This window comes from Rattus norvegicus, chromosome 3 (genome assembly GCF_036323735.1).
Source record: "Rattus norvegicus strain BN/NHsdMcwi chromosome 3, GRCr8, whole genome shotgun sequence".
Taxonomy (NCBI): Eukaryota; Metazoa; Chordata; class Mammalia; order Rodentia; family Muridae; genus Rattus; species Rattus norvegicus.
The window spans coordinates 78,720,612-78,741,188 of NC_086021.1; the positions used below are offsets into that span (position 1 = coordinate 78,720,612).

Consider the following 20,577-nt stretch of genomic DNA (forward strand, 5'->3'; position numbering starts at 1 on the left):
GGTCGCCTAGACACAGACCTCAGGGCATGACTGTCAAGTGTCTAGATAGTTTTAATTAAGGTGGGAAGATCTACCCTAGCTGTAGGCAGCACCATTCCAAGGTCTGGGGTTCCCAGACTGAATAGGAAGGAGAAAGCAAGCTGAGAACTGGTATTGGCTCTCTCTGCTTCCAGACTGCAGATGCCATGTGTCCAGCCTGCAGTGCCTCCCGTGCTGCGATGGACCGCACGCATCCTCAAACCGAGAGTCTAGAGCTTGCAGTGCTGATGGGCTTGTTTCCCTGTTAGTGCTTGCTTCCTGTAAAACCACACCACAAATCCCTTTTCTAGCTGACTGCCTTCCAGGAAATTTGAGATCACTGCATAAGTAATTGCCTCCTGCTGCACACGGCTAGTAGTAACTGTTTATTCTCTTGCTCTAGTAAGGCAGCAGAGTGCTTCACCTTGTCTAACACATGTCGATGCTGTTAGACGATTCCTCACTGTGTACGCACAGTACAGGGCTAGAGGAATGACTGAACAAAAGGATGAGGCCAGGTCTTCTCACGTGCTCAGCTGTTGCGCTGTGCCCAGGTGTGTGCACGCAGGATACATGTGCACGGCAGATGATCTGCAACGCTCTCAGGATACCTGAGCTCCCAAAGGCTTTCCCAGATCTGTTTGTGTCCGCATCTCCCTCTTCCAGCATTCATTTTACTAAGATGCTGTCTCAGAAAACAAACATGGAGGGACCCTGAGGTGTGAATAATGAATATTTACGTACTTAAGAGGATTTTTTTTTTTGTTTGTCATCACTACCACAGTATAAAACAGGAGGCAGACATTCACTTTTTTGTTTATATTTACACAGACAAGAAAGCCACAAGTCGACGCCGTATCGTTCTGCTTTTTATTTATTGTCTGGCTAACTTACAAACATGCAGGTGTCTATGGTAGATTCTACCCCACCATTTAACTACTCTGATGACACAGATGCCCGTGTCTGTTTATACAGTTCAGTGGCATGAAAAATTTCCTCTACAGCTCCTGCCTATGAACAGGGAAAATTAATTTCATACCAAAACTTTGAGAAGGTTTCAATAACCACCCTGTTTCTGGTACTAAAATAACAAAGTTGATATTACAAATTAAAATATAAAGGCCTAACAGTTTTTACAAATATGCAGCTAATCCCCCTACTTAAGACATAAAAAGTTGATTCTTTTCAGATCACAAGTAAGGCACCATTGGGTTAAACATTTTCTCAGCTTTCAGTAAATAAAATGCATAGTGAATAGACACAGAACACTGAATTTTAATACTGCAATATATTTCCATATAAAATGATTTGCAAATGTTAAAATACTGCATTGCATCTTAAATACACATAACTGGAAATATTATGGGAAAAAACATACATGTAAGCTTTGATTTCGGGGAAGAAAATAAGTCTTTTTTTTTTTTTTTTTTTTGCAGTCTGCCATAGGTTAAGATAAACACAGAACTTCTCCAGAGTTTTAAATGCAATTGGGTCACTGACTTCCAAAGATAGGATGTAGGTGTATTAATGAAACATTCTTTGCAAAATACTCTCCAAACCCTTTTTATTATGAATGGCAACTTTGAGCTGTGACCCCGTTCCTGACTTAGGAATGCACCTGAAAAACTGAGATTTACCCAGGACTTGTTTCAATTTTCACGATTCCTTAAAAAATTCAGACCCACAATTTTTGAGTCTGACCTTTCACTGCCATACACAGCACAAGGAAGGACCAATTCTATTTCCAGTAAAGTGGGTCACTGAGTGTCTATCAAAAAGATGTTGATTCTAGTGAATATCAGATCAAAGAATTTGAAATACATTTAAAAATGTTAGAAATAAAAAAATTGTCAAGCTTGTTGAACCTTTTATTTCTTTGTTTTCATGAAAGGCAGACAAATGGTGGAGGAGAAGAAAGGAAAGTTACTCTCTAAAGAACTAGGTCCAGAGCTTTGGCAAGGAAAGTTATAAAAATACAATATATTCAAATCAATCACTTTATAATTTATTAGACGTTTCATCTATTAGAACTCCTACGTTATGCTTTTATATAAATGAAACAATCATTCTATAAATAGGAATGTCTTTCCATTTTTCTTTGGATTGATTTTTTTTTTTGTTGTCATTAGCATCTCCCAGCAACACGTGAGCAATACACTGGACCCAAAATACAAAGCTCAGGTAGATACACATGTGGCCATGTGCTTTAAAAGACAACAGTAACATTAAACACGACGATACAAAACATCAAAGTGGAAATCATTTTCCAACTCTACAGCTAGATTTCAAAGTCCCAGTAAAACATTGTAAACAAAATTCTATGTATATAAAAGGCATGCCTGACGCTTTTCACGGTCGGTCCTTTAGCGGAACTTACTTGCACAGATCCAAAACGATTCTCCCAAGAAATCCAAAACCAGTGCTTTCCGGGTTCTACTGGTAAGCTCCTTAATCTACTTGACCCAGTTGGTTGTGTAGAATTCTGCCCATCATCAAAGCTGTCCCCTTCTCCCATAATTCTGATTTGATACATTCTCTGACTTTCTTCTCCTATCTTGCCCTCCTAGCTTTTCCTGACCTGAGGAAGAAGTTTTCTCTGGAGTGGAGGACTGAAGAACCACAGAAGATCTGCAAGGCCAGTGACCAGTGAGTGCACAAGCCAGCTGGTTCTGAGCCAGGAAGAGCCCACACTACACGTTTCCCTTTCTCTTGCAGTGGATTTATTCCATGCTATGGTAAACTGGACTAGATACATTTCTGACTAGATAATGATACTCTGAAGAAACACCTGTACATACATATTAAGGAAAAAGGCAAAATAAGGGTCAAAAAGCTAAGGTCTCACTGTCTGCCTAACATTGTATCAAGTTATGACTTGGTCTTGGGACATCTCTTGAATTGCTAAAATTCAATTTGCCTTTTTAGGCACAAGCTTTCCGTACTAGCTCCTGTCTTCCAGACCGGCTGACTGTGAGGTGCTTAAGCACGTGTAGACACTTGAAATCTGTCCATATGCTTGTTCTAAATACAGAATGGTTACTGGAGTGAGAGGACTTAGTACCAAAAATGTGAATACCTCATTAATAATCCAGGTGGAAGTGACATTTCAGATGCACAGAGCTAAGTAAAATGGAATTCTTTTCATCTGTTTCCTTTTACCCTTATAAACATGGCTGCTGGTCATTTTAAGACTGGGTATGGGGCTCACATTAGGTTTCTGTTAGACAGCTCTGCCCTGGAGCCTACCTCAGACTGCCAAAGATTGAACATCCTGCAACCACAGGGCTTCACGTAGGGCTTGCTCAGCAACTTGCTTGGGCGGTCTGTGGTTCGTTCGGAACCAGACCGGAGGCCAAGTAAGCAAGAAAGGCATAGAGAAAACCAGCTCTCAGGGGATTTAACAGCTACTGCCTGTAGCAAAAAAGCAGTGAATGCCTGACCTCGTGGGGCTGAAAGCTGGGATACGATTCTTCTCTGCCTCCTTATAACAAAAGCCTATCGATCCCAGCAGCCGACCCTGGCAGGCTGCGGCTGACACAAGCAATAGCTCAGGAATATATACAACATAAACAGGCCCTTCTTTCCCGATCCCCAGCCCCACATGCAGGGATCCCCTCCTCAGCTTCCGTTCCTCCCTCCTCCTCTCTCTGAGGGGGGCAAAGAAAGAGGGCGGGGCGAGTGCAGTTCTCAAACAGCAACAATAGAGGCAGCTTTGGAGGTTTGGGTAGAGCGGAGCAGGCAGAGATCACCTCGGGATGGGAGGAAGGGGTGGGGCGCCCCTTTCTCTTCTGTTGGATCCACCTTGATGGAGAAAGCAGATGAAAAGTAATTTTGGTTAGAAGCTTGGGTTTACTGTGGAAAGTTGGCTGCAAAGGTGCTCACTGTTTTACCCAGAGCTTGAGGCTGGGAGTAGGGAAGCACCAAGTGATGTGAGAAGATGGTGGGTGCTGGCTACTGAGTACTTCCTCACAGTTATATAAGTCAGCCATTAGTCATGTAGTCTGGCTGTCATCTGATATACCACAAGTAGCCAGCGAGATGAGAGGTGGCTCTGCACAATGCTGCAAAGAGGGAGCACAGCTCAAGGTTGTCTGAGAGGCTGAGGCATAGAAAAGAGCAGAATAAAATGGGTTATCTGATAAAGCTTCATTTTCACTAAATGATTTACTGTTAAAATCAATTTTAGGTTTCTTTTCAGTACATTCTAGAAACACTGAAAAAGAATCTGTAAAGATAGTGGATTAGGCGATGAAGAATGGCCAACTTAAAAACCATTTTAAATGCCTATTCTCTTTCAGGGTCTCTGTCACACAAGGACGTTGTGAGAGTGAGCAGGCCATTGCCCTGGTCCTCAAGTCATGCACTGGAGTCGTAAAGAAAGAGGGATAGAGAAGGAATGTGTTTAGCTATGTCATTAAAAATCTCGAGGGCAAGGGAAGGTGGCTCTGTTATTGATTTAAACATCTAACTGATACTTAAATTCTATAAATGAGGGAAAGTATTTAAGAGTGTAAGCAAACAGCTTCTTCAAGTGGATTTGTTCCCGTTCCTCTAACAGAAGGTTGTGCCCTATTGATGAACACGTACACCCATTCATTCACAAAACAGTCAAAGGCATCTGTTTCATGTGAGGGCTTATTTCCATCCAAAACTTCGACCACCAACACAATAGTTTCCTTATAGTTACAACTCTGGGCATGCACTGTCTATAAACACAGTATTCCAATTAAATAAAATTTCTAGGATTGGAGTTTTCCTTCAAGTAAGAATATTGTGTTTACCTCTGGCATTTGTTCTTGGAAAATTCCTTACAATGTTTCCTAACTCTTTAAAGTCTGCAGCAGAAGCACAAAACGAAAATGTGACTTACTTCATTTAACCCCAAAGTGTCCATGATAGAAACTGCTGCTGCTATGGCGTGCACTGCAGCCCAAGGCACAAATCTGTGTCCCTGGCTCTGCTTTTGATCTGGCTCTGCTTTTTGTTTTTTTGTTTTTTGTTTTTTTTGTTTTTTTGTTGTTGTTTTTTTTTGTTTTTTTTCTGTAAGCTCTTCCTGAAGGCTTCTAAGCAGCCTTGACTTCAGCTGCTATTAAGCTGCTCAAAGGCTGGGCACCCACTGACCAACAGTTACTCAAGAGCTGTGTGCTGAGAGGGACTGGGTAGACCCTGAGCTTCTCTGAGGTACTTACTATGTGAGAGAACAAGGGCCTAGCTCCGGGTGCTGTGATGACTGTCTGACCTGAGGGATTAATTCTGAGGCTTAAGTCTCTGTGAGCCTGAATCTCATCAGAGCCATGTTTCCTTAGTCCATGTTATTTTGAATTAGTCCCATGCATACCTTGGTGTGGAATTCCATGCTATTTTTTCTTAGTCCTGTGCATATTTGGCTGTGAAATTCTAATGCCTCTATTCTACCTTCTGGTTCACATTTCTTCTTCAACAGGGAGAAGGTGATGCAGGCAGCCACATGTTAGCAAGCAATGGGAGACATGTGCAGTGTTGGCAAGTTCTTGTATGGAGACTTAATGGACTCCCATGGACTAAAACCATGTGACAAAACAGGGGTGTGTTTACTAAGCGATGTCATGTAAAAACCTACCATGAACATGGTCTAGTACGATGTGTAAAAAGTCAGAATTAGGTGGAAAACAATAGGAAGTATCTGGTAGAATGAAAAAATCTGTCCTGTGAGGATGTATGTATGTATGTATGTATGTATGTATGAAACTGTGTTGAATACATATACATATGTTTATATGCATATATGTTGAATACATATGGTCATAATGCATTTAAAAGATCAAGGTAGTATTTTGCTTTACTTTATGACACTTTTCCAGTCTTGATCTAGAGGAAATAGAAGATGGACTGACCTTTGCTCTCCTAGGAAGGTCAAAATGGAGGAGATGAACCAAAGAAGTAAAATAATATAACTTAACACTGGTCCACCAGATGTATTCCAAGATGGTAATGTTTCCTTCAGAGAGTTCTTGCTCATGGTGGATGTCCTGCCAGGGTGCACACAGCTCCTAACAGGGCTTCCTACTCCTCTGAGGCTAGAGGCCTGGTGTCCGTGCGTCTCACCTGGAACCCAGGCTCTCACAGTAGGAGCTCGCACGACGCTCCGGCATATACTTACTTCGGCTTTCACTTCTGGCCACTTTGCTGGGGTACGTCTTGGTCGTTGGCACATACGGCTCTGGAGGCGGTAAGTCGGAAATCGGATGGAAGTAGAACCTGCTTTCCCACTCATCTGTGGGAGAAACAAACGGAACCTCAGCACAGGAAATCTGCCGGGAGGACGTGGGGAAGGAAGACAGAGACAGACACGCACGGAAGCCAGTTCCCGTTTTGTGGCTGGAAGTACACGGAGAAGCCACAGTGAGACCAAAGTGCCCGTGACCTCAATGATCCCGGCCTGCAAAGCAAAGCAGAGCAAACCGGCTTGAACTGGAGTGGCCTTGATCCTCGGGCCTCACTTGGGGCTAGGATACAGGGCACTTTCCCTCCCACTAGTGGGCCCACGAACAACTCGCTCATTTAAATTATTTTCATTTATTTTAGTTGTATGTATGTGGGTATTTGGGCTACATGTATGTCTGCACATCAAATGGTTGTGGAAATCAAATCCAGGTCCTCTAGGACAGGCAAGTCTAACTGCGACCTTTCTGATAACACAGCAGAGGGAAGCAACTGAGGAACTGTGCCTTACCCACGGCCAGCTGTTCAGCAATGTAGATCATAAGATGGTAATCTGCAAACACACACACACACACACGCACACACACACACACGCACGCACACATGCACACACACACACATGCACACACGAACACACACACAGATACACACACACGCACGCACATACACACTCACACACACGCACACACGCACTCACACACACGCACACACGAACACACACACACAGATACACACACACGCACGCACACACACACACGCACACACGCACTCACACACACACGCGCACACACACACACGCACGCACGCACGCACGCACGCACGCAAGCACCCACACAAAACCATTACAAAATCTCTGGTGAATTAAGTTAACCGCACTGAAACTCAAACAAGGAACAAACGAGAGAAGAAAACGAGCCGCCTTTTTGGAGAGTGGGAGGAAGAGGCCATCTCCATAGGAAGCCCTAAAATGGAACGTTGGTTCTGTGCAGTGTAATTAACAATGACGGAATGAGAAACATCGCTCCAAATAAACAAACATCACTCACCTTCGCAAGATGAGTCTTGGAAGCCATTTCGAACTGATGTGGATGGTGGGGGTGGGGGCGGGGCCCCAGCACCAGGCCTGTCAGGAGGAAGAGGAGGCCTAGGCCCACTTCTGGGACTGTCCATTCCACTCCTGGATGGCAACTGAGGGGTGGCAGGCAGGGCCCGAGCTGTGCTTCCATTTCTGTTTATTGGAGGTGGTGGTGGGAGGGGGCCTAGAGCAAAAGACAAGGCATCTAGTGAAGCACTGCTTTCAACACACACACACACACACACACACACACACACACACACACACACACACACACACGGTCATTATCACTGTGCAAGGCGGAGTTCCTGCTGAATACACACCCTTGAACTAGGGGAAAGGAGAAATGGTGGAGCCCTTCTGGACACAGACACAAACAGGAAGGGGGCATACACCCGGTGGATATGTAAACTAAGGCCATAGAACAACCGCTAACTGGCTCTCTGGCTTCAAGTAACCACCGAGGCTGGGGACCAAACAGTGAAACTGGAAACAGGTAATTATTTATATTGACAACCATGCCATTGAAAAAACATTTTATCCTTTTAAAGACTTATTGAACTAGTTATTCTGATACCTCCAAAGAATCGTTTAAAAGGAGTAAGATAGTTATAAAGTTAGTTTAGGTCTTCAGAAAAACTAAGTTTTTTAAACTAAAAAATTTAAATTTTGTGTGTGTGCCTGTGTGTAGGTCAGAGAGCAACTTTAGAAAGTTTATTTTTGCTTTCTACCTTCACCTGGATTCCAGGGGTCATCAGGCTCAAGTCACAAATATTCTTACTGGCCGAGCCCATTGTCTCACTGGTCCAGTACTAAGTTTTTATGTGTGTGTGTGCAGTATTATGGCAAATTACACAAGCATATTTCTGTAGTGCACTGGATTCTGTGCTCAGACACAAATGACACTAAGAACCAAACACTGGTTACTTGGAGACCCACAGCAGTCACTTCTTGCTGATTCCTCTGTGTGTGTGTGTGTGTGTGTGTGTGTGTGTATGTGTGATATATGTGGTGAGTGTGTATGTGTATGTGTGGTATAAGTGGTGAGTGTGTGTGTGGTGTATGTGTGGTGTGTGTTTATGTGTGTGGTGTGTGTTTATGTGTGTGGTGTGTAGTTTGTGTGTGTATGTGTGGTATATGTGGTGTGTGTGTGTGGTATATGTGGAGTGTATATGTGTGTGTGTGTGTGTGTGTGTGTGTGTGTGGTGTGGTGTGGTAAGTGGAGAAGCACAGGGAGAGAGAGACCGCTGATCTTACTCTCCCATTACAGACAGTAGGTGGTGGCTACAGCTTCTGAATGTGCTGCTGGCTGTGGAGCTTCGGTCCCTGACTACCAAAAGTAAGGTAGTTGTCACCTCTGTCACAGTGGTGCCAGGAGCAATAACTGAAAAAGCAAACTAAAAGTACTACATACAAACCAGCACTTTGGAGGCAGAGAAGTAGATCTTTATGAGTTTAAGGCTAGCCTAGTCTACAAAAAGAGTTCCAGGCCAGCCAGGGCTACATAGTGAGGGCCTGTCTCAAAACTATTTAGATATAAAAAAGATGTAATCATATTACCAACACATTTGAAACCATTTTCTAAAAAAAAAATGTTATTTGTGAAGTACGAGTTCCTTCCTGAACCTGGGCACCTGCAGCTGGTCTCCTGCAGCTCCCTGAGCTGAGGCTAAGGCCTCTGACTGGATATTTGTTTGTACTGCTCAAGGTGCTCTTAACCTCTGAGCATGCCACCTCTCTAGCTCGCCTGAACTGGGTTTTTTAAAGATTTATCTTTAATGGGCAGAGAAGTGGACTCAAAGCCTGGCTTAGGGAGAGAGAAATAGTTAATTCTGGTAGTGATGTCACTGCCTTGCCTTTAGTACTCTCATGGGACCTTATTTCTAACCAAGACAGCCCAGCTTCCCTTTAGAGGAAGGGTGGAAGATGAAAGTCCCTCCCTTTTCACTCTCAAAAGTGACCAGGTCAGCTCGATTCTGAGACACAAACTATCTGGTCCCTTTTATGAGATGTCCACGCCCCCACCGTGACATTACACCATCAGTATGGAGCAGCATCCACGGCTTTATGTTTTTGTTTGAGACATTTAGGAGAGCAGGGTTTTGGGGACCTGACACCCCCAGTCTTGCCATACCTGATCTGCCTGGCGGATCCCTCACGGGAGGAGGGGGCCTCTCGGTGGGTGGGGGAGGGAGAGGCCCCGAGCGTCCAGGTGAAGGCAAGGGAGGTGTAGGGGAGGTGAGGGACAGGTTCCGCTGTGGCAGCCTGGGGATCTCGTCGCTGGAAGTCGGAGGCAGTGGAGGGGGTCCTGGCCGGCTGGGCGGTGGCGGAGGTGGTGCCTGTGAACCCGCCCCCGGCCGCGGGGTGGAAGGCACTGGAGGTTTGCTGTTTTGTGATGGGGGAGGGGGAACCGCTTCTCTGTGCATGGAGGGCCTGTTGCCCACGGGAGGAGGTGGTGGAGGGGGCTTGTCATCCAAGGCCCGGCTTGGGGTCGGGGGCAAAGGGGGCCTGGGGAACGGAGAGGAGGAGCTCGAGAGGTTCTGGCGCACAGAGCCTGCTCCAAAAGCAGCACCTCGGTTTCCGGGAAAGGGGGGTCTGGGGGCTCCCAGCCCTGCTGGGGATCCCCGGTTGTGCAGACTCGACGGAATGGGTCTTGGCGTATTTGGTACCGGAGGGGGAAGGCTATCTGGTTTTGAGCCCACATCAGGCCTCGGGGGAGGCATTCTGTTCCTGGGCGGCTCTGGGGGCCCACTCCTGTGGCCTGGTGAGGGTGCGGGAAACCTCCCCGGGCCACTTGGGGGTGAAAAGGGCTTGGCAGATGTGGCTCTTCCTCCTGGTGGCAAAATCGGTGGTCGGCTTCCCCCAGAATCTAAAGAACAAGAAAATGGATACTGGGTTGAAAAGTGAGGAGCCCCAAATAACCCAGAGGGCAAGGGTGGGTGCTGGACCTTTCCCACTGAGCACTAACTAGGAGCTTTATAAATTAAATTATTTAATTTGTTGGTGTGGGCGGAGACATAGCTCTATTTATTTACCAGATACAGATTTTACAGCCGAGGATGTATTACCTGCAATGGTTCTGGAGAGGTCGCTATGACTGGATGACTAGAGGAGAGAGTGTGACAGCATGGAGATGTCGCTATGACTAGAGGGCAAACGGACAGCATGGAGAGCCTTGGATAGATTTCTACTAATGGCTGTCATGGACCTCCACTGCTGTCCATTCCCCTGTGCCCTGTACTGCTCAGATTTGAAAAAAAAAATTCAGTCAGCCATCTTAGGTGTGTGAATGTAGTTACTCCACAGAAAGTCTCTCTCTGGGCTGGAGAGATAAACACTGACTGCTCTTCCAGAGGTCCTGAGTTCAGTCCCCAGCAACCACATGGTGGCTCACAACCATCTGTAATGGGATCTGATGCCCTCTTCTGGTGTGTCTGAAGACAGCGACTGTGTACTCATATATATAAAATACATCTTTTTTTTTTTTAAAGTCTCTCTCTCTCTCTGTGAAGGTTTATTTAGTTCCTTTGAGAAAAAATGCTCAATAAATATGGGCAGGGTGAGAAGGATTTAGTCAAGAATTATGACTACATTAAAAATAATTAGGAAGGAAAAAAATTGTATGACTAAGAACTTCATTTGCAAAGAAGTAGGTAAGCTTCTCCCCCATGACTAGGTCAGCCCTCAGTATTAGCAAGATTTAACAATTCTGTAACACTTTTGTTGAGCAAGTGTAGTAGAATTTTGTCAAACTAATCTATGGGTGAACTAAGCGGAAGAGAGAAGGGGAATCTCAAAAGTCTCTCCCCAAATCCAAAACCCAAATTAATTCTTTTTTTTTTTTAAAGAATCATGGGATTGGGGATTTAGCTCAGTGGTAGAGCGCTTGCCTAGCAAGCACAAGGCCCTGGGTTCAGTCCCCAGCTCCGAAAAAAAAAAAAGAAAAAAAAAGATTCATTTTCCTTTATTTTATGATTATGGATATTTTGCCTTCATGTACCCCATGTTTTACAGTGCCCTGGCCAGCCTGAAGAGGGTGTTGGAGTATCTGGGGTTGGAGTTACAGAGAGCTGTCAGCTGCTATGAGGGGGCTGGGACTCAAGCACAGGTCCTCTGAGAAAGCAGCCTCTCCAGTCCCCCAATGTCATTCTTGGAAAAAATGGTTACCATTGAAACATCTTCCACTTCAACCACGAATTAAGTAATGTACAAATATAGATTGTACACCCATTTTTCTAGATATTAGAAACAGCTGGATGAGCAAAATAAAAAAGTTCTCTCTCCTGCATTTTCTGTTCTTATGGGCAACAACGATAAGCCAGTAAGGAGGTGTTTTCTCATGGTTATTGGCACAAAAGGGAAGCTGAGGAATCAAGAGCGCTCAGAGAGGCCAGGCCTGGTGGGGTGCTGGAGACAGTGCCTCTGAGATGGGCCACGTGAGCTGAGGCCTAACAAGAAGTAGCCAGCTTTGGGAAGATGAGGCTGTGCACACTTCCGGAGAGGTCAGTGAGTGACCTGGGCAGAAGCTTCAGGCTCCAAACCAGAAGCCTGGGTGCCACAGCACAGGAGAAATGAATCCCAGGAAAGGAAGCCCAAGTGGCCAGGCCACTGAGAGCCTTGCAGGCGAGGAGTTAGAGTCCATCGTCCACACAAGAAGCACTTGGTCAGTGGAGTAACACGAACCCGGGATAATCTTTACTTTGACTTTATCACTGTAAACGTGTTTTCCTTGAGTAGGCGGTATAATCCTGCAGCACTAGCTTATGCCTCATCTTCCAAACTCACGGGGAAGCCGTAGTTAACCATCCATCTTAAAACAGCACAGGCCCCCAGCACTGACTTCAAAGCCGTCTTCGTTTTCCCTTTGTTTAATTTCCCCCCTTTGTGTGTGAGTGCATATTAGATGCCTGTACCAAGTGCATGCCTCTGGCAGCTGCTGAGCACCCTCTCGTGTGCCTCAGGGAGATGATTTTTGGTATCTGGACACAAGACTGGCAAGACAGGACCTACAGCCAGCCACCTGAGGACCAGAGACTTCACCCTCGGACGAGCGCGAGACTTTCATCCCAATGCACACAATTACCTTCAAGCCGGGTGCAACAGGCCCACCTGAAACCTCTGTGAACTCTGGTTAGGCCTGGGTCCCGTCCTCAGGCAATCTCAGCGTGATCACGCAATGTCCGAGACCGAAAATACCTCATTCCGGGACTTCAGATAAGGGCCGCTCTACCTGTAGGCCGCTCTACCTGTACTCAGAACGCTGGCTTCTAGTTCTAAGTTATCGGCCATGCACAGCACCTGTTGCTGGTTAGTGAGTTCTGGGGCTGTGTCTTCTAGAGCATGCTCCACAGTGCACTTAAAGACGCCTATGTGTGTTGCTCTATCCGGGTTGTCTGACAAGGAAGGCTGCACTCCTAGGTTACTGGGTAGAGTTGTGGGGAGGGGTGAGTTAGGTCCACTTCCACCTTTCTCTTTTCCATTCCCCACCCTTCCCACTCCAGCTCACTCTTTAGAAAAGCATTGGAGGATTGGTTACCCCAAGGATGCTATCCAAGAATATATAGCTCTACAGGACTGCATGGTCCTGACTGATAAGAAGCCCGACCTGATTGATCCCTCTTAAAAGAGGGTGACATCTTGCACGGTGTAACCGTTTTAAAGGGCAGAGCCTGACAGCCAAATTGCCTCTTGTTTAGAACTTCAGAGAGAGAAAGAATTCTGTTTACCGTTGTCCCTGTTGGCGGTGGACCTCAGCTTCGGCATGCCGGCCTGGAACAGTCCTCCCAGTCCTGGAGGACCACCCCCTCCAAAATTTCCACCGCCACCGCTGCTGCCTCCTCCTCCTCCGCCTCCGCTGCCTCCACCATAGCCACCGCCAGCCCCCTTAGGTTCTGCAGACAGAAGGAAAGACAGTGAGAAAATGCAGGAGAGTTTACCTGTCCCAACTCCAGGAAGCTGTAATACAGCGAGGAAACACTATGGGCTGACCCTGGGCATTTAAAATGGAAGAGACGTCTTCCTCTTACATTTTGTACTGGCACCAAGAAATTTCATTTGATTTAGCCACTTTGCTGTATATTTTCAGTTAAAAAATTACAAAAAAAAAATGATGACCTTTTATTTTCTAATAGGCACACAGTTTCCAAATAATAAATGTTCCCCCTTTCTAAGAGCTGTGCCCCTTCTTTCTGTTTTATATAATAATTACTTTGATGGCTGAACCTCCTTAACAATGTGGATTATCGATGTTGCTATGGTAACAGTGTTCTGATTTTAATGAGACCATTTCTGTTCTGACGCTAAATATTAACTATTAGGTTACCATAGTTTTTTTTTTTTTTAATATTTACTGAAAAGGAGGATTCTTCTATTTTAGGCTTAAAGACTTATAATAAGGAATCTTATCAAATACCTAGTTAGCATTTATATAATTTATATTATTTGATATTTAGAATAGGTTTTAAATCTAGTACTAAAAATGGGATTTTGGTCTTGGTCAGTTACTCTTACTAGTATTTTTGCTTAGTGTTTTCTTATTCATAAATGGCATATGTCACTTTCTTTTCTTTCTTTCTTTGTTTTTTTTTTTAAATGTATATGAGTACACTGTATCTGTCTTCAGACACACCAGAAGAGGGCATCAGATCCCATTACAGATGGTTGTGAGCCACCATGTGGTTGCTGGGATTTGAACTCAGGACCTCTGGAAGAGCAGCCAGTGCTCTTAACCGCTGAGCCATCTCTCCAGCCCGTACGTCATTTTCTTATTTCGGGAACTCCTTGCTGACAGTGTGTTTGGGTGGCTGTCCTGCCCTGGACTGAAGCTCCCATCTCTACCCAGGTGGAGAAGGCTGAGTGCCTGTCATCCAGGCTTAGCAGGAAGCTCAGTGGTAGAGCGCTTGCCTAACATGCTCCTGGCTATGGCGTCCATCCCCACGACAAAATGAAAGCAAGAGAGAAGAAACAAACCGCTCAGAACCTCTGGAGACATCGCCCCAAGTCCTCTGGGAAGCAAGATCCCCCCAGGTGGGAGCACGGGCCCTTAGACTCCTTGTGTGTGCACTGCCTGGGCTACGTTCTGGTATTAGGACAGGGGCAGTTTCATGACACTTACTAAAACGCTTTCTGTGGCTTCCGAGTTGGGAAAGAGTCATACAGCATTTGATTTAGCTGTTTATTGAAAACTGAAACACAGAACTTACCAATAAGAACCTTCTAATGCACAGTTTTCCAGAGAGAAACTTATCTTAGAAAGTTTCTGACTTTTTCGTTGCTTATGATTAGGTTCCTGAGTAAAGTTTGATACATTAATGATTTCCTAGGAAATTAACTTCAAGATTTTAAAAGGAGCACGCCTGTAATCCCATCACTCACAAAAGGCAGCATCAGAAAGTGTCTCAGCATGGCGCTTCAACATTCTATCCTCAACATAAGAAAACCTGTCTCGAGGCTCTGTATTGACTTTGGGAGATTTCATTTTATTCACTGACGTGTTTTTCTAACTTAGCCACTTAGCCATTAGTTCTCCGTCTTTCCTATGTGTACCGCTCTCCGCTAAAGACATGACTTGGTAATGAATTGGTAAGGACTATTTTACCTAACAGGCTAAACCCAATTACAGCAACAGTTTCAGCAGTGCTTGTGAAATTGCTTTAGTGTGAAGTTTAAAATTTTACTAACTTTTAACTACCAATAATATAAAATATAACACTGTCCTTGTCATTCAAATATTATTCATCACCTAGTAAGACAGCTTAGAAACACACACACACACACACACACACACACACACACACACGTTCTGTTGTTAACTTGAAAGTGGGCTGTACTATCAGACACATCCATCAGTGTTGTCTACCTGGAGCCCCACCCATTGTTCATCTAGGGAAATGCTATATGGTTTAAATGTGGCCCTCAAGGCTCACACGGGAAACTTGGTCTTCAGTGTGTTCATGAGAGAGGGCGTGTAACCTTTAGGAAACAGAGACTGGCGGAAAATAATGAGGCCATTGAAGGGGATGGTTACTGCTCTCAGAAGGAGCCAATATGGTCACACAGAACTTTAGTTAGTTCTGAAAAGAATTATATAACAACAAGACTGGCTGCTCCCCAGTCTGGTTTTCTGTCTTCTTTTTGGTCTGCCTTATGCCTTTACTTCTGCCATTGTTGTGATGTCATCCCCATGAGGTCCTCAGCAGAACCAGGCCAATGCCAATGGCCTGCCCTTAAACCTCTCAACTATAAGTTAAATAGATTTCTTCGTAAAGTACTTGGTGTCAGGTATTTTGTTACAGTAACCAAAAACGGACTAATACAAAAACACTGAAATTGAGGATAGCTGAATAGTTTTGTCATTTAGGATAACTAGCAGGACAGGGCTAAATTACAGAGCTATCATGCACAAGCACTTCGATATAGCGCCCAGGGCGGTTTGGCCTGCAAACCAGTGCAGAACAGAATGAATTCTGTTATTTGCAGAGAGCTCAGACAGCAGTATAGGTATCCGATTAAGGGTAGGGACAACCAAGTGTACAGTAGATTGTAACTTGCTTTTGTCAGAGGCTCACCCCTCAGCATCACCAAGCTGCTGGAGAGGAAAGGGCTAGCATTACTTCTACACAGTGGAAGACACGGACCTGGAAGAATATGAGGAGTCTGCACTAGGGAGTCAGGAAGCTCAGACTGTCCAGTTTCCTTCAAAGTTGGTAAGGAACTCACAGTGAGTCCTCTGGGGCTCCAGATTCTTATAGTAGAGAGAGCAGGCATCCTCTGTCTGACACTTGGTAGCTTCTCTAGCCAATGGCAGAGACCACCATCCAGATGGTTGCTGACTGTGCAGTGCTCTGATCTAGAGATCGGACTGTTAGTCACGAACTGAAGACCCATGGTTCCTCTCTGGGTGCTGTGCATTCCTCATATGCACCCGACAACAGAACCCTAGTCAAATCCTTTGTTTTCCATTTCTCTTCCAACTCTCAGTCCCACACCCCTGACACTTCTTCCTTCTCTACCTGTTTAGCCCCTTTCCCCGTGACCCCTACCGACCTCTAACCCTCCTAAACCCTGCGTGTTTAGTCACAGCTGCATTTGGTGACTGTCAGGCCACTCCATTCCCTGAGTCTAAATGAGAGCTGAGGCTATGATAAATCCTGTGGAGACCGAAAGGATGGTGTTGGGGCCTGGATCCAATCAGGGGTGGTTTTTCACTTCATAAATGCGAGCGAGGAAGCTTACATCGTGCTTACTTGCTTGTTTATATACACCCTGTGTGATGGCACAAAGCTCAGACTCAGATGTAGGGATAAGCAAACTTGTGATCTCATTTCCTGTCTCCAAGCTCCTGGGCATCACATCTTTCTCTAGAATTCCTCTTGGCAGACAAGAGGGCATTGTACAAGCATTATCTCACTGGAGGCTCACGACAGACTCGTGTGGCCAGCAAATCGGTTCCACTATCTCCACTTTACAAATGAAGAAGACATTAGGGCTTGAAGTTGTGTGCCTGAGGAAGGTGCGTGCCAGGTCCTGACTCCTGATTCTAAGGCGAGGACACGTCCACGTTTCATGCTGCCTCACTGTCTCTGATGCCAGGAGCAACGGGTTAATCTCCAGAAAGCCCTGTGAGCAATGCAGAGAATCGCCGCTGTGTGTTTCTTGGACAAAGAATTATTATGCTGGCTTCCTGCGACATTAGAGGGGGCTCAAGCTAGAGCTGTGGCTACAATGACTGACTCAGTTCTGCCTTTCACCAGCTTTGCAGCTGCTGTCAATGGGGGGGGGGGGGCGGCGGAGGGAGAGGGAGAGGGAGAGAGGAGGAGAGATCCAGTTGGAGGCATAGGTTGACCATTAAGCTATAAACCATTTACAACTATGGGAAAGAGTTGTTTTTACTTACTGTCCAATATTGGAGCGCTTCTGTCATTGGTGACTGTCTTCTTTAGCTTCTTCCCTTTGCTGATGTCGGAGAGAAGGGCATTCCTCCCAGCCTGTTCTGTCTTATTCAAGGAGGGTTTCTCAGTATTGGCCTGAAAAGCAACCACAAAGACTCATCTGCTGCTCTTGGGGGTAAAACCATGCACTGGAGCCCTCAGTCAGACTGTTGTCCTGGCTTCACGATTCTAGGCTATAAACTCTATGGTAGTTTTGGGTTTCGTGTTATTCTCTTTAAGATCAAGGCTCCCGGGAGCAGACGCAGCAACAAAATATAAAAATTCTAAGTCTGTGGTAAAAATCTGAATTTTCAGACCATAATCTGCCCATAAAAACCAGGGTGTGGGGGCTGGGGATTTAGCTCAGTGGTAGAGCGCTTACCTAGGAAGCGCAAGGCCCTGGGTTCGGTCCCCAGCTCTGAAAAAAAGAACAAAAAAAAAAAAAAAAAAAAAAACCAAAAAAAAAAAAACCAGGGTGTGCTGGTCCTTCCATGAGGCAGTAAGTCTGAGGGGACTCTGACGCCTGCTATTGGCCCTTGGGTGAATGGCGTCTGAAGAGCAGACTGCCTCTCCCATCATTTAACACTCACCAGATGCAAGAAAATGCTGGACTCTGTCAAACCAGAATGGGTTTTATAACTCATTTAACCTTTAGAAAACAATTTCCTCCGAATAACGGAGAAAAGTGAGTTTCTCTTTTAATTTGTCAGATTTATTAGGGCATAATTTACATATATTGAATCGCTCCTGTCAGCTCACATGGCTATTAGTTTTGACAAACATATAGTCAAAATATGGGACAGAATATTTTTTTCTCACCCCACAATTTCCTCACGTTCAGTTGACCGTAACATGTTTATGATATTTAATTCCTTTGAAAACTTAGCCCAGAGCAAATACACAGCTACTTAAAGAAATTTGGGCATTTTAAAAATAATCCTAAAGTTACTGACTGTGAAACTGAGGTCCTGCTCCTTTAGGGTAATTTTATGAACATAGACCCAAGTCTAACACATAGGCTTGAAGGCAAGCACCTCTCCTGTGTGGATCCCGTCCAGGGTGAATGTGGCTACTCAAGGCCAAAGGTCCTTCTAGCCAGCATGAGAGTCTCCTGGGATGGCCCCACCCTTCAGGAAGGGACAAGATCTCAGATAAGCCAGTTTTGGTCATGAGAAGGTGAGAAACACATGGCTTGATGCTTCCTTCAGCCTTTTATTGCCAGAGTGAGAGGCAGAAGGGCAGCTCAGCAGCACAGAATTACTGTGCACCGAGTGCTAACATACTGACGCAGTGAGAGCTCCTTCTGCTGTGGTGGTAACACTTAAGCCCTTTCTACGTATTGTATTTCATTTTAATTTATTCTTTATTGGCCCTGTGTGTCATTTCCACTTTACAGACACATGCACACAAACCCAAAACAAAAACACCAATGAAGAGCTGCAGTGTAGTAAGTTAAATCATTTGGTCCAGTTGCAGGGATGTCAAGGCTAGGAGGGGGAACTGAGGTCTGAACACTGTCTGATGCTAGGACCACCCCCTCTCTGAGAGAAGGTTGAACGTGGGCTCCTAGTTGTTCCTTCCCCATCAGCCCTCAACATCCCCTGATCTCTACGTCAGCCTGTAGAGAGCTTCCCCGCTGTCCTTCCATACACATTCTTCACACGGCTAACTTGGTTTTGCTAGTGATTTTGTTTTCTATTATACCTAAATCAACCTGGAGAGACCCTTAAAAGCCACCTGGTCCCTTCACTTTAAGAATGAAACTAATGAGTTCATACAGGACATCTTCAGTTTGAGTCAACAGCCTTCCACAGAGGATTCTGCCTTGGCTTGAAGATTTATTTTGTTACCTGACCTCCTTATGCCAACCTCTCTCAAGTGGCAGACCAGGACCCTTAGCTGTACTGCTCAACTAGGTCAGTGTTGCCTGGTGACCACCAATCTGTATTCCCTTTTCTCCCGGCCTTGCTCTTTGAGATCTGTATTTATATCCCTGGCTGGCTTCAACTCTCCTGCCTCAACCTTCAGAGTTTAGATTACAGGTGAGCCACCACATCTGCCTTCAAACTTTAATCCTTTAGGTTCAGCATTTATGATTTTTAAAATCCTCTCTGTGCTGTGTCATTTAATATTTTCATTAAATTCACTTACTATATTATTTTCTGTACTCTTTTTTTTAATGAACACTCTCTCTTAAATTATATCACTAGCTTTTAAATCAGTCACTGGCTTTGATATGCCAATCATAAATTTTTAGAACACATATTAAAATAAGTGTATCAGCATTAAAATTCTAAAACGTAACCCATGTGCCAATTAGTAGTGATAGGCAACTCGCGGTTTGGGAGAAATAAAGATAAACTACTCTTGCCGCATCAGCCAACTGAGCATGTTTTCTAATTAATCCATGCAAGGGCTGCTTAAAATTTTCATAGACTGACACTCATAAAATGAAAAATAAATATTAGAAAAATGTGTTGGTTTAAAGAGATGCACGAATCCTATCTGAGAATAAACCTAACTCCCATCAGATTGCTATAAATATTTCTAAATGCTTAAAACGCCATTTCTGTCCCTCTGCCCTTAGGGACTCTCAACAGGAAGCCGGGGGACCAACTGTTAGTAGGTTAGAGTCTCAGGAGAGTTCTGTAAGTGTGTGCCGTGGGAACCTGGAGCGGGAAACGTTCTCTTCCCCAGCCTCAGTTTCCCAGTTCAAGAAATAAAGGGCTCGGACATCAGTGCGTGGCTCCGGGGCAGCAAAGGCTCACGTAGTGGGTGGGGCTTAGGGAGGAAGTGAGTCTCGGCGTCTTCCTGAAGGTGCACGGACTAAAATTCCCCGACAGGCTCATCCAAGGACTAGGAGGAGTCCAGTGGTGAAAGCCTTTGGAAATAATCATCTAGACACAAGGACAGGCTTAGTGGGGTGTGAGAGTGTGTGGGGAAGAAGGTGGGGTGGGAGTAGTATTTGTGAAAAACAGTGTAAAGGGAGGGGAGAAGGCAAAGAAAGAGGTGAGGCTGGGAGATGTTGGACACACTGCAGAGAGCCCTCCCTTTGAGGAGTTACGTGTGTTTGAATGGGGAGGCAGTGCACCCTGCTTCTGAGTCCAGAGCTGTCCTGCAAAGCCTTCTTTTAAACTATCATGTTTGCCTTGATGGACCATAATCACACTCCAGGCCCGTAAGCTTGTATCCCGGAGACCTGGACCCAACGTAGTCTTTATGTTATCTGGATTCGAGAGGTCTCGACTAGGTTCTAACCTCAGGAAAGATTGGGCCCTGGCAAAGCAGACCTACACGGGAATGCCAACGCATTTACAACATAACTATGCGCCAACATTTGACTTTGTTCGGCCA

The 20,577-nt window shown here is 45.2% G+C and overlaps 1 protein-coding gene across 5 annotated transcripts in view; it reads right to left on the reverse strand.

The window, feature by feature from the left end:
- Positions 1-874: 874 nt before the first annotated feature.
- The window catches only part of Wipf1 (WAS/WASL interacting protein family, member 1), a 102,714-nt gene continuing 83,011 nt past the window's right edge, over positions 875-20,577 (reverse strand). For 4 of the 5 annotated variants that reach the window (XM_039104135.2, XM_039104136.2, XM_039104137.2 and 1 more), the window contains 6 exons: positions 17,190-17,319; positions 13,021-13,185; positions 9,429-10,163; positions 7,266-7,478; positions 6,158-6,271; positions 875-3,819 (listed from right to left, as the gene is read on the reverse strand). In XM_039104135.2, coding sequence (XP_038960063.1) covers positions 3,764-3,819; positions 6,158-6,271; positions 7,266-7,478; positions 9,429-10,163; positions 13,021-13,185; positions 17,190-17,319 — 1,413 coding nt within the window. In that variant the 3' untranslated portion in view covers positions 875-3,763. The remainder of the gene's footprint in view (positions 3,820-6,157; positions 6,272-7,265; positions 7,479-9,428; positions 10,164-13,020; positions 13,186-17,189; positions 17,320-20,577) is intronic. The other variant, NM_057192.2, reaches the window with a different exon arrangement.